Source organism: Podarcis melisellensis (genome assembly GCF_964234715.1).
Source record: "Podarcis melisellensis genome assembly, chromosome: 4".
NCBI classification, from domain to species: Eukaryota; Metazoa; Chordata; class Lepidosauria; order Squamata; family Lacertidae; genus Podarcis; species Podarcis melisellensis.
The window spans coordinates 52,762,163-52,775,430 of record NC_138531.1 but is presented as its reverse complement, the minus strand read 5'-3'; the positions used below and the strand labels follow the sequence as shown (position 1 = coordinate 52,775,430).

The 13,268-nt window shown below is 43.9% G+C and overlaps 1 protein-coding gene across 1 annotated transcript in view; it reads left to right on the top strand.

The window, feature by feature from the left end:
- Positions 1–13,268, top strand: part of CLIC6 (chloride intracellular channel 6) — a 131,972-nt gene that overhangs the window by 17,973 nt on the left and 100,731 nt on the right. Inside the window, exon 2 of the mRNA XM_081908735.1 lies at positions 2,602–2,690. Within this exon, the coding sequence (XP_081764861.1) occupies positions 2,602–2,690 (89 nt within the window). The remainder of the gene's footprint in view (positions 1–2,601; positions 2,691–13,268) is intronic.

Below are 13,268 nucleotides of genomic sequence, written 5' to 3'. Positions count from 1 at the left end.
TGAGGGAAGTCAAAATCCCAAGCAGACTTACTCATAATAAGGTCCAGTGAATATCTGTGAGGTGGAATCATTGTCAAGATTTTAAACAATTTCCCCCCAAATTGTCATAAGATTGTTGTTGGTTTTTAGGGCTGCAAAACCAGAAGCCGTAATAAAACTGAATTATTTGGTCTTACTTTACAGGTATCAGGCAAATAGGTTCATCGGTGGCATAATATCCAACTTCATTTCCTCCATATGGGAAATGTTTCGTCCCAATGCAGAACTGTAGCTGTAGATTATTGCTTAACATGGGAATTAATCACAAGGGAAATATTAGATGATTGAGCCATAGCTTTCTGCGGTAGATGTTTCTATCTCCCTCATGTAAACAAGTACTTTCATGATTCTTACTTTTACCTCGGGGCAAAAGAGTCATCGAAAAGGAAGAAAGGGGCATTGTTATACTACTTTAAGATTAAGTAACTCCATGATGCTGCTTCCTGTTACTAGCTTTTCCTGCTTCTCGCACTGGGCATGGATTTAATTTCCACATCCCTCAAGTGTCATATCAGTGCACATTACACCACTTTGTTTATACACCCATTTCATTACTAACTCACAGCACAGTTTACAACATTTATTAAAACTAGACCTATTTTCCACCACAGATTTCTGCTCCCTGAGCTACAAAGCTTTCTATGTTTACAAAGGACCAAACTGCAAGTTATATTAAAAGAGCTTTTAACTGACGTGCTTAGAAAAAGCAGCTGTGTGTATGCATATGTGTGTGTGTCAGTTGTGATCAGTGATTCTGGAGTGCAGGAGAGGGATGTGGGTGATGCTGTGGTCTAAACCTCTGAGCTTCTTGGGCTTGCCGATCTATGATCAGCGATTTGAATCCCTGTGACGGAGTGAGCTCCCATTGCTCTGTCCCAGCTCCTGCCAACCTAGCAGTTCAAAAGCGCCCCAGTGCAAGGAGATGAATAGGTACCGCAGGAAGGTAAACGGCATTTCCGTGCGCTCTGGTTTCTGTCACGGTGTCCCGTTGTGTCAGAAGCAGGTTAGTCATGCTGGCCACATGACCCAGAAATCCGTCTGTGGACAAACGTCGGCTCCCTTGGTGTGAAAGCGAGATGAGTGCCACAACTCCAGTTGCCTTTGACCGGACTTAACCGTCCAGCAGTCCTTTACCTTTTTACCTTTTACCTGTTCCCTACTCCCTTTGCACCTTTTCCTCACAAAAAATAACCCCTGGGAGCTGTGCTCTCTGAAGGTGCTATTTGCAGCCCAGCCCTCTGCATGAAAGGTTGCTGTTTCTCCATGTTAAACCATTGCTACATACATTTTCTGCCTCAGTGTAGTTCCATGAAGAGTCAGGAACTGCTGGCTTATTAAGGTCTCCATAACACACTAGGATAAGGTACGATCTTATCTACTTATTTCATAATACTTCGCTTCTACGCAGTTCTCAGAACTGTTTGCATGTTCATCTAGCTTCATGTTGATCTACATTTGTGTAGTTGGTTGGTAGGTGAGGCCTTGTTGGTGATGCACCCATGGGGGCTGCCTGGTTGTTGTTGATCTGACAGGCCATCTCAGAGGTGGTTCCCCATTTGTGGAATGCTCTTCCTGGTGAGGTATGTCTTTCTCCATTCCTCTTTGTCTCCATTCCTCTTTGTCTCCATTCCTCTTTGTCCAGTCATTTGGTAGCTGAAATATACTGTTTGTGGCAACCCTGAAATCATTGACAGAGAATGAAATTGTTTTTAACAGTTTTAATGATTTTTAAAAATGATATATCTATTAATATGCTTGCCAACCTGGATTGCTTTGGGATGAAAAACAGGATATAAACCAAACAAATAACAATGATAAATAGCTTCTACAGTGTTTCTACAGTGGCATGGACAGGCTTAGTTTGTGAAAGTGCTATTCAGGTGAGAAAATTCCAGAGTGGAAAATTTTCCCTCTCCATTCCCTGAAAGCCTTACATTAGGTCTGTAGGTCTTGTGACTCGTCAACAGATGAATGAAGTCTGCAAGGCAAGTATTGTGGCCATTCTGGTGCCTGACTCTCCCCATCCTAAATTTTGTAAGGACTATACAGGCCAATTTAACAGGTCGCTCATGAGCTTGTATGCATGGCTGATAGACTGTTTGCCCAGTGGGTCACAGATTGTGCGGAATCACTTGCATATGCTTAATTTTCACAATAATCTGATGCTCTAAATTAATTATGACATTTCAATGATTTGGACTGTGCTATCAGAAAGCATCAACTGTGCCTCATGGAAAAGTTGACAATGACTGAATTTTGTGGACTAATTTCTATTTTTTAAACCAGAAAATGACCTACTGATACAAAGAGATGGTTCTTTTTACCTTTTTGATATGAGTGCCTCTTCCTGCCTGGTATAGATAGAGATGGAGCTAAATGTAAGCCCCCTGGAATGGAATTCCACAGGTAAAATAAACTTGTATGATTATCTGAAAATACGTTAAATTGTTTTCTATATGAAGCTAAATGCATTAACACCTGCAGTTTCCCCCAATAAATTTCCTCAACTTTACAGTTAGTCTATACTATGCTTATTTAAATGTTCCTCTTGGCTATTTTCAGAAACAGCAGATAATGGATTGTTTCAGGGACCTGAACTTCTCAAAATTACCACCAGCCAAGCCATCACACCATCAGCCAGGACTTTCCAGGTTAAATGACTCATTAGTACACTGTACTTCTACTTCTTCTGTGGCTCATGGTAAGAAAATTGTAATTCAAAATATCCTGCTGGCCTTTTTTATGTTGTTAACCATATTGCCTTTAGATGTCAGTTCAGTTTATTCCCATAGAGCAGGATGATGTCTGCAGAACAAACACTGATATGAATCTTTTGCTTATTCGCTTTTTGTGTAAGACTTTGATGAGTTAATAGAAACTATAGATATCCTTTTAAATACCCTGTTGTTAATTTTCCAAACCAGATGGCCTAGTTTAATGATGCACAGAAATCTTTCATCTTATGTGGGAGTTCGGTTCCAAAGGTTATCAGTAGTACAAGGCTGTTGCCTATATATTGTAATCTGCCTTGATGACTTTGTAAACCACAATTTTTTTACTGCTATATATGAAGATTGACCGCAGCTCATTGGTAAAGCTTTGCATGTATAAGATCATATGCTCAACCTTTGGTATCTTCAGGAGTCATAAGGAGCACAGGTAATCAAAGGATGCATGCAATACTAGGCTAGGCGGATTCTTAAAAGTTAATTTGTGCTTCCCAGTGGCACCACTAGGATTGGGCTTTGGAGCCTAGGCTGAAAGTCTCCCTCAATGAATCCAGAGCGGCAGTGGTACGTAAGATGGCAAGCCACAGCATGTGTCAGGTTTGCAGGTGGTTGCTCGCGAGTAAACAGCCAGGACTCCAACCTGTCTTTTACAGGTTTTATTTAGTGCAAACTATGTACAGTGCAGGTGGCGCTGTGGGTTAAAGCCTCAGCGCCTAGGACTTGCCGATCGAAAGGTCGGCGGTTCGAATCCCTGTGGCGGGGTGCGCTCCCGCTGCTCGGTCCCAGCGCCTGCCAACCTAGCAGTTCGAAAGCACCCTCGGGTGCAAGTAGATAAATAGGGACCGCTTACCAGCGGGAAGGTAAACGGCGTTTCCGTGTGCGGCTCTGGCTCGCCAGAGCAGCGATGTCACGCTGGCCACGTGACCCGGAAGTGTCTCCGGACAGCGCTGGCCCCTGGCCTCTTGAGTGAGATGGGCGCACAACCCCAGAGTCTGGCAAGACTGGCCCGTACGGGCAGGGGTGCCTTTACCTTTACCTTTTTTATGTACAGTGCAGAAGCCCAAAGCTCATGTCTGTCTCAGTCACTTGCAGATTCCGGGAGTGGCCCCTTATGGTCCCCCCCCCACATAAGAACTTAGACACCCCAAATCTCCGCCTCCCCTTCTTCCATTTCATCCCTGTGCACAAACTGGGCAACGGAAGAGGCATGTCTGTTTCCTGACCAGCCTGGCTAAGCGAAGCGCTTGCGCTCACCGTAGCTTCTGTGAGCCTTTCCCTCACCTCGCCCCTCCGTTCCCCCTCTGCTTCACTGGAGTTGTGGTTCTCTCCAGTGCCTGATGAAGAGCTCCTTCTGAACGTTGGAGGCTCCCTGTTTTCTTGTGCCCCCCCCCCCCCCCGCTTTTGATGGCAGTCCCCTGACAGCATGCTAGAAAGCAAAGTGCGCACATCACCAGTTTAATATACATACCCCCAAGGCAATGAGAGTGGCAACGAGAGGCGCCAACCAGATGCCAGCTTTGGGTGGAGCATGCAGGAAGCAGGTCAAGCAACCTTAGATCAACCCCTCCTTGCCCCAGTACTCTCTGTGGCCTCACAACCCCAAAGGTAGTGTCTGATTGGCTAAGTTCAATGCCGCTCTCATTGTTTGGGGGAAATATTGTTAGTTAAAAGTTGTGGCGGATGACTACAAAGCCTCAGCCGCTATCAGCACATTGCTTTGTTTCCTAGTTTGTGGTAAGCAGCCTTGCTCCTTTACCTACATGTTCCTCCCATGGCAGTGGCCCTTGGGTCTGTGTGGGAGAAGAGTGTCAACAGCAGGTGGGCGAGCAAGAGAAAGAAGTGTGTCAATTGGATGAGTGCCCTGCCACTCAACAAGGCCCCAATCCTCAACCCTGCTTCAAAGGTGCCTCATCAGAAGTCCTCTCAAACCTGGCAGTGCTTCTGGTGCAAATACACTACTAGGCTCCTCAGGATCCCATCTCTAGCCATCTTTTTAAGCACTGCTAAATAGCTGCTTTCCATTTGGAGACAGGGCAGGATATGAATTTACCCTGTGATCCATGGCAAAGAATGGAGGTTTTGTTTCCTGACTAATTAGCTGCCACAGTCAACCTGGGATTGGCATTGGGCGCACACCTCTTGTATTGCACTAATTTGGAAGGTGGGGTCTGGTACTCTTCACCTCTGTATTGTCAGGATATGATGCAAAAGGTTAAGGTGTAGTCTGCTTCCCTCCTTGGAAATGTCTTGGCCTCCCTCAGGAAGCTGATTGTAAAGTTACTGGAAGAAAAGCAACATATATTTCCCCTCAGCATATGGGATTGGATTTTCACAGGCGGTAGATCTGCTGAGTCAGTAAGCATTGTCTTGCTGAGCAACTTTTATAATTGCAGTCATGCTTTAAGCACCTCTTGTAATTTTTTATGTATATGATCACTGGTCCCTGAGTAATGATTGGGTTCTTGTGTACGTGATAATGAGGCCCATCAAGCAACAGTAATTGATAAGAATTAGCTCTGTCATACTTACTGTAATAATGCATGTCTTATTTCTTTGGCACTGGACAATGTTTCCCCCCATCCCTTTAAATACCTAACCCAAGGGCATTCTTGTGAATCCATGGTTGAAGTGAAGGAAAGCTACGGTAGTTAACTCAACTGAATCGCATCCCCATGTTTGAAAGTGCCACCTGACTTAAAATGGAACACAAACAACATTGCAGGCTAGGACTTTTCTGTTCAAATAGAAATGCAGTCCAGATAATGGATCTTAGTTTATGTAAAAAAAATCTCCAGCTTTTCATAATTGTAGAGTTAGAAGGGACCCTGAGGGTCATCTAGTCCAAACCCCCTGCAAAGCAGGAATCCTGCCCACATTTATCCCTGGGTGGGCTTGAACCACCAACTTTCTGGTTAAAGTCAGGTGCACTAACCCATTACACCTCCTGAGGGACTGGTAAGAAAGTTGAGTGAAGCTATTTGTGGTGCAGAACACCAATCAAAATGGATGGCACTTGTGTTGATATTATGAATAGCAGCAGACAAGAAAGAATGATCAAAATTGTGAATCTGAATTATATTTCAATATCCAAAGACCATTTGGATAATAAGGAGGATGACTAAATATATATTTTAATTGTTTTAGTAAACTAGAGGTTTGCAAGAAGCCCTTCAAGGGAGACAAAAACCAGCAAGGCATCGAAGCACACACTTTTAAAATGAAAGGGCTGTGTATGGCAAAGGTGGCATTAGTCCAGTGGTTCCCAACCTTTTCTTGGCTGTGCCTCACCTAAGCACCTCTAAAATCCTGATGCCACCCCCCACCCCTGTGGCATATAAGTCTTATTATTCAAAAAGTGAACTCCTGTTCACGAGGAGGAATCCTAAAAGGCCATTAACTGTTAATAACTCATTCTTGAATTGCCCCCCTTAAAAATCAAATTGCTTCCCTGAGGGGCGTGTGCCCCACATTGGGAACCACAACATTAGTCTATTTCTAGAGTGCCCAAGATTGTTATGTTGGTGATAATTATAGACAGTGGAGAAATAGTTCCTCAAATGAAATCCTATTAATGTGTACCTGTGTGTGCTTGCCTAATAGATTCTGTTTCAAATTACCTCAGCTGCCATTCTCTTTGCAAAGGAATCAAAGGACAAAGGCAAATTTGACTGTAATGTGAGGGTCATAACAGGATAATAGAACAATGGCATGGAAACAGCAACTTCCAAGGAAAGGATTAGCAATTAAAATGGCAAGAATCCATTACATTGTTCTTTCTGTCTGACCTCATTTTCTGCTTCCTGGTTCCATTCCAGTATTCACAAGGAAATACAGGTTAATAGATAGAAAGATGGGAATAGACACATTCACATCAATTTGGGTCATCTTATAAACAAAAATGGCTTCCAAGCAGCCTGGTTGGAGTTTCCACCTTGATAGCCTGATTGAAGCTGGCATAAATTGTACACAATCCATGTATGGTGTAAGATTACCAGACACCCCTGTTTCCCGGGGACAATCCCTGGATTTACAAATCAGTCCCCATACAAAATCAATTGAAGTTGAAAAGTGTCCCTGGATCCATTATCCTTAGTATGGTGGCCTGCAAAAGATTTAATAAATCTCCTATTTTTGTCGCTTGCTTGGGAGTTCAGATACCTGGCACGTCATAATACAAGTCTGGTGAGCTGCGCTCAAGTTGGCTTGACAAGTTGTGCAATCTTGGCCTAACTGAAAATGAAACGTAACCATAATTGCTTTGAAGTAAGTCCCATTATTATTTATTTCTAAGTATGTAAGTTTTCCTCCTGACACTAAGTCCACACCAGCACACCTCTCCAACAATGTCTTTTTCCCCAGGAACTATTTGCATTTTGCAGGTAGCTTTAAATGAGCACAATTTTGAAGGATTTTTATTATTATTATTAAACTGCTTGAAATATATGTGGTGCCTGAGATTCAATATGATTCAGCAAAACCTGAAATGGAGGAGGGTTTAAGTAATATCTCATTGTGAAGCAACTGCCATTGGTGTGAAATCTTCAAAGGGAAAATATTACAAAGGCCGACTCTAGTGTAGACTGGCATGAATCAGGCATAATTAAATGTAAATTTTACAGCAATGTAAACACCTGAAGATGGAGACTGACTGTGGGCTCTGAATGCTTCCAGACTGTCTCTGTTTTGGGGTAGGACTCAGTCACATACTGGCAAATTCAGGTTTCACAATTATAGTGAATTTGGAGGTTTTGCATAACAAACCAACTTCCCAAAAGGACCGGGCTTTTCACAGTGAGGAAAGTGATAGGAAAATGCACTTGAAAGTGTGGGATAATACTTGATCTGAGGCAACATTATCTAGCCTTCCCACAAACAAATCAGGATAAATGCTCAATAACAACAGGCCAGTTGGAAGTAGTGTACCCAGTGACCAGGAAAAAGGAAGTTCTGAAATGCATATGAATGTCTCTAAAGGGCACCATTCCATCTGTCTCTGTTAAGAACATACTCTCTGTTTTATCATCGTCACTGGTGTGGCTTACTCAACAAAAATTGAGTAAGTTCAGACACACAGCATTGCCCTCATGTAAGAAAAGTAATGTGAGGAAAGCTGCTTGAACATTGAAGGCCGGTGAGATGTTGGGAATAGAGAAAGAAGCAAACAAGGGAAAGAAAACATATATTCATGTACTGAATGACTAGAACGTTGAATTTCAGAAGAGGAAGAGGTCACTGGAGAACCATGCATGGTTGATTTGACTTCTTGTTAGATCAATATTTTTCAGTTCTCTTTCACCAGGTGGGGATTTCCTAGCCTCTTTACCTAGTCCAAACATTGGAGGCATCAGACATGCTCCTTCCCTATTCAAAACGGCTTATTCAAATAATCATAATTGGTGGCTGCCTCCTGCCAATAATTTCAGGAAAGCAGTTTCTGATTTTTAAGCTTTGCCTTAATCTTTCTGACTTAAATTTTTGTTGCAATGAACCTGTTAAAGGTTACTTCTGATGGAGAGTTGGAGTATAAATGTTTAAATTAGCCCAATTAAGACTTTAACTGGGTCACATCCAGTGTGGTATTATATAAGAATGTTGCACCAAATTCACACATGCTTTTCAACTACATTCCTGCTGGCTGTGTGCATATTCATGTGCACATGGTTTCCAATCAGCTGTTGGCTGTGAAGGCGGGTAAATTTACAGTTATGTTTCAGCCTTCATGACCAGTGAACAGATTTCCATGTGCAGGGCCAGCTAGACAGGCATACTGTAGCTTTGTAGTCTGAATATATGACTGAAACGATGGTATCAGGAGGAGGGGTTTGGATTTGTTCAGCACTGGGGAATATTTTGGGACAAGCTAGGCTCCGCTGGAAGTGGGATGGAACCAGAATGTTGATGCTTTTAAACTGATTGTGGGGGAAAGCTGACAGGTGCTGAATAGGGCCGGTTTGGAACAAACTCGCCTCTGGGATGAAGACGTAGGTGAAAAGAAATTCACGATAATTTAAAAGGGGGAGGATTAGAAATAGGCATTGTGAGAGCAAGGGCATGGGATAGCAATTCAGAGAGGACAAAATATTGCAGGTCAAAACATGAGTGTCAGAGACACTGCACAAATATTTATATGCTAATGCTAGAGGCCTCCAAGGCAAAATGGGCAGTTTTGAGTGCTGGGTCTTAATAAATAGCATTGCTGTAATGCAATGGGTGTAACTGAGACCTGCTGGAATGGAGAGAATGGGACACAGTTATCTCTGGATATAAACTTTATAGCATGGGTAGGAACCTCCAGCCCACAGGCCAATCTCAGTTTGGCCCCTGAGTGGGGATTTCTGAAACTGCCAAGACTGAAAAACTCTACATTTAAAGGATGTGGGGGTGTCTGGGACAATACTGAGATGAGGAGGACATCATGCGGATGCCCCTACCATAACAGGGAAATAGGCAGATGCAAATCTACAGTGTGCCTGTAACAGTGGCGTAGCGTGGGTTGTCAGCACCCGGGGCAATGCAAGTAATTTGCACCCCCTAACCCGTGGATTTGCACCCCTAACCCTAACCCCCAGATGTTGCGCCCGGTGCGGCCGGCCCCCCCTGCACCCCCCACGCCACGCCACTGGCCTTTAATGATCTCTGGCAGACAAGCAAGCTCCGATAAGAAGTAATTGACTCTCTGGCAGTTTTTATGTAGGCTTATTTACAAAAAAACACATCCAGAGCCCGGCTTCTTGCCTGCTCTCATTTACGTTTGTTGGTCAGACTGAAGTTTCGCTCCTCCCACAACAGGAAGGATGCCAGACTCCTGCCTTTCCCCTCTTGCCCTTCCATTGCCTTCTGATTTTATCCAAACGCCTGGATCAGGGACTGAGAGGCTGATCTCCCACCTCCTCCTCACTCTCACTCAACCCAGATTCAGACCACTGCTTATCTGCTGATTGCCTAGCGACACCTTGGCTGCCTTCCAACTCTTCCTCTCCTTGACAGTTAATAGAGTCTTCTCCAAAAAGGGGGGTTGAACTGCCCTTTCTTGATTCTGACAGGCAGTTCTCATCTGCAGAGTTGTTTCCTAGTTCAATCTCTGAGTCTAACTCATCCCCTGCGCTCTGGGGGGCCACATTCCTGACAGTGCCCTAAAACTCATTCAAGCAACTGTAGCTAGAAGAGGCTAAGGAGGCCGCAAATTCTGTTATTAATAGGAGTTCAAGTGAGGTTGTGTGTGATCCTATATGCAAAACATTCTGCAAACAAATTGCACCAGGAGACAAATTGCTGCAGGATACATGGACTCTCAGGATGGTTAGCATTCTGCAGATGCAATGCTGGCAAGTAAGTATTTCTTCACCACAAATGTTGCCACAAAATAAGCTTTTAAATGAGCCCTTCTCACACACTTAAATAAACATGCGTCGGAATGAAGTTTGTACACTGAATGGGCATCCATCTGTTGGCATCACCTTTAACATTCCTACACCCATCAGCTCAACCTCAGACCTTCCCATTGAATGTGTTGCCAGAGTTCCTGATCACAAGGAGGCATCTAAGCATGTTCAGCCAAAGGTTTTTAGAAGATCTTTCCTGCCCTTGCTGCTTAATGAAGGAAAGGTAGTGTTAGGACAGGCACACCTGGCCTGCAGGAAAGTTGGGGCCCAGTGCAGTACATGCAGACTGCCACTACACTTTGTCTCCACAGATCTATTTTTGAACACATGAAGAAGACAACTGGCTCTTACAGTCAGACTGGACTGTATGTTAGTTATATATCTGTGCCTTAAAATAAAGGGCTTACGTGGGGGCCAGGGACTCAATTCGGATTGGGACCCTACTATATGGGCTAGGGAACAATAGCTCTTTTCCCCAGTTGTGGTCTTACAGAGATGAAAATGCTCCCATTGAAGTGAATTGGATCCCACCCCCTCCACAATTGTAGATGTGGAATCCCTGGTTGGGATTGGCATCATAGTAGTACGGAATAAAATATTAAGAAAAATATCCCTCCCCCCTCCACACACTAGGGTATTGATCTTTGTGCAAATTTGTGTAGAAACAAAGAACAACCCTCTTGCATTTAAGGACACTAAAAGGTAAAGGTAAAGGACCCCTAACAGTTAAGTTCAGTCGCAGACGACTCTAGGGTTGTGGCGCTCATTTCGCTTTACAGGCGGAGGGAGCCAGTGTTTGTCCATGGACAGTTTTTCCAGGTCATGTAGCCAGCATGACTAAGCCGCTTCTGGCGAACCAGAGCAGCACACGGAAACGCCGTTTACCTTCCCGCTGGAGCGGTACCTATTTATCTACTTGAACTTTTGGCGTGCTTTCGAACTGCTAGCTTGACAGGAGCTAGGACCGAGCAACGGGAGCTCACCCTGTCATGGGGATTTGAACCGTTGACCCTCTGATCAGCAAGCCCAAGAGACCACAGCGCCACCCGAGAAGGACACTAATATTTATTCATTAATTACATTAATTCATTAATTACCACCCTATACCAGCAGGTCTCTTAAGTTAGCAGTGGTAGCAGTACACCAGCAGAGTCTCCAGTCTATCCCCTATTCCCCAACAGCAGGTAAATATACTCAATATAGGTCATCTATGACAGCTGAAAACACTGAGGAACCACTGTGATTCAACCATCATCTCCCCCTATGCTGGAGTGGTACTAAGTATCCAGCTGGGGAAAGTTCTATTAGGAAAGGACGGGCTGCATCATCTAGTCACATCTCGTGCTGTAAACCTGATGGCATTTTCAACCTGGATTTAAAAGTTTTAATAATTAGGATCTAGTATTAACTAGCTGCCTCTTTGGGGTGTGTAGGAAACTAATATGGCACTGACAGAACTGGGGAGAAGAGCAGATGATGAGACACCACTTGTCTGCTCCTGTTTTACTATTTCATTTATACCCATATCACTTATGCTATGGGGTCTCACAGAGTTCCATCTTGTCCACGTGCTGGAATTCCCTCCTGGCTGAAATACGAAAGGCCGCATGAATATTGGCATTCTGCCGGCTCTTGAAGACTCACCTGTTTAAACAAGCTAAACTTAACCCTAAACTTCAGCTTCCTGATCTAATTGTTTTTAAAGTTTTTGTTGCTGTTGTTGAGTCATTTAGTCGTGTCCGACTCTTCGTGACCCTATGGACCAGAGCACGACAGGCAAAGTTTTTAATTGTCTTAAATATTATGCTTTGTTGTATATTCTTAATGCTTTGATGGACTTGTTCTATTGTGCATTTTCATTATGTATGGGTTTTATAATTGATTTTATACTTGCAAGCGCTTTTGATACCATTTTGGCATGTAAACAGTATAGGTGGGATCATTTATCTGAGGTGGTTGTCATCTACCTTTTTTGGATGGGGTTGCTAAAAAAAATTAGGTGTACATTCTGGTGGTGCTGATAGATTCTGCATTATTAACTGAAGGCCTAAAAGGCCTCCAAAGATGGAGTGTGGCCAATGGCAATCTCGTCTGGATAGCCTGGCCACAGTTTCCCATACTATGATAACTTCAAAATTTAGTAATGTGTTATTTTGGGGGATGTTTTTGAAGACTGATGGAAACTTCCATTAGTTCAGAATACAACTGCTAGGCTGCTCACTAGCATCAGCCCTTACTAGCCCTTACTATTTTGAAACATCTTCTTTGGTTGCTGCTCCATTTCCAAGGGCTGGAGTCTGCCAGTACTACAGAGACTGGAGGGATGTGGGTGGCGCTGTGGTCTAAACCAGTGTTTCCCAACCTTGTGCCTCCAGCTGTTTTTGGACTACAATTCCCATCATCCCTTGCCACTGGTCTTGCTAGTCAGGGATGATGGGAGTTGTAGTTCAAAAACAGCTGGAGGCACAAGGTTGGGAAACACTGGTGGTTCAAATCCCCACGACGGGTGAGCTCCTGTTGCTCTGTCCCTGCTCCTGCCAACCTGGCAGTTCGAAATCACAGCAGTGCAAGTAGATAAATAGGTACCACTGTGGCGGGAAGGTAAATAGCATTTCCGTGCACTGCTCTGGCTTCCGTCATGGTGTTCAATTGCGCCAGAAGCGGTTTAGTCATGCTGACCACATGACCGGTAAGCTGTCTATGGACAAACGCTGGCTCCCTCAGCCTGAAAAGTGAGATGAATGCCGCACCCTATAGTCGCCTTTGACAGGACTTAACTGTCCAGGGGTCCTTTACCTTTTACCTTTACAGAGATTGGGATCTAGATACTTGAAGGATGTTTTCTCTCATGTGAAGCTGGTTGCCCTTTTCTGGGTGCCTTATGGGGTGAATCAGGCAGCAATGAGGGAGATGACTTTTCATTGTGATGCTGTATGGAAGCTTGCCTGGTACCAAGTCTTCCAAACTTTTTGAAACCAAGTGAAGACCCACTTTTTATTATTTCCCAAGGCATTTTCATTCTGACTGTGTTTTAGGGCTGTGCTTTCTTTTCTTCTTATGCTGCTGCTGTGATATTATGCTTTTACTTCGTACGGTTTTTATGTCATTGCTTTAATGG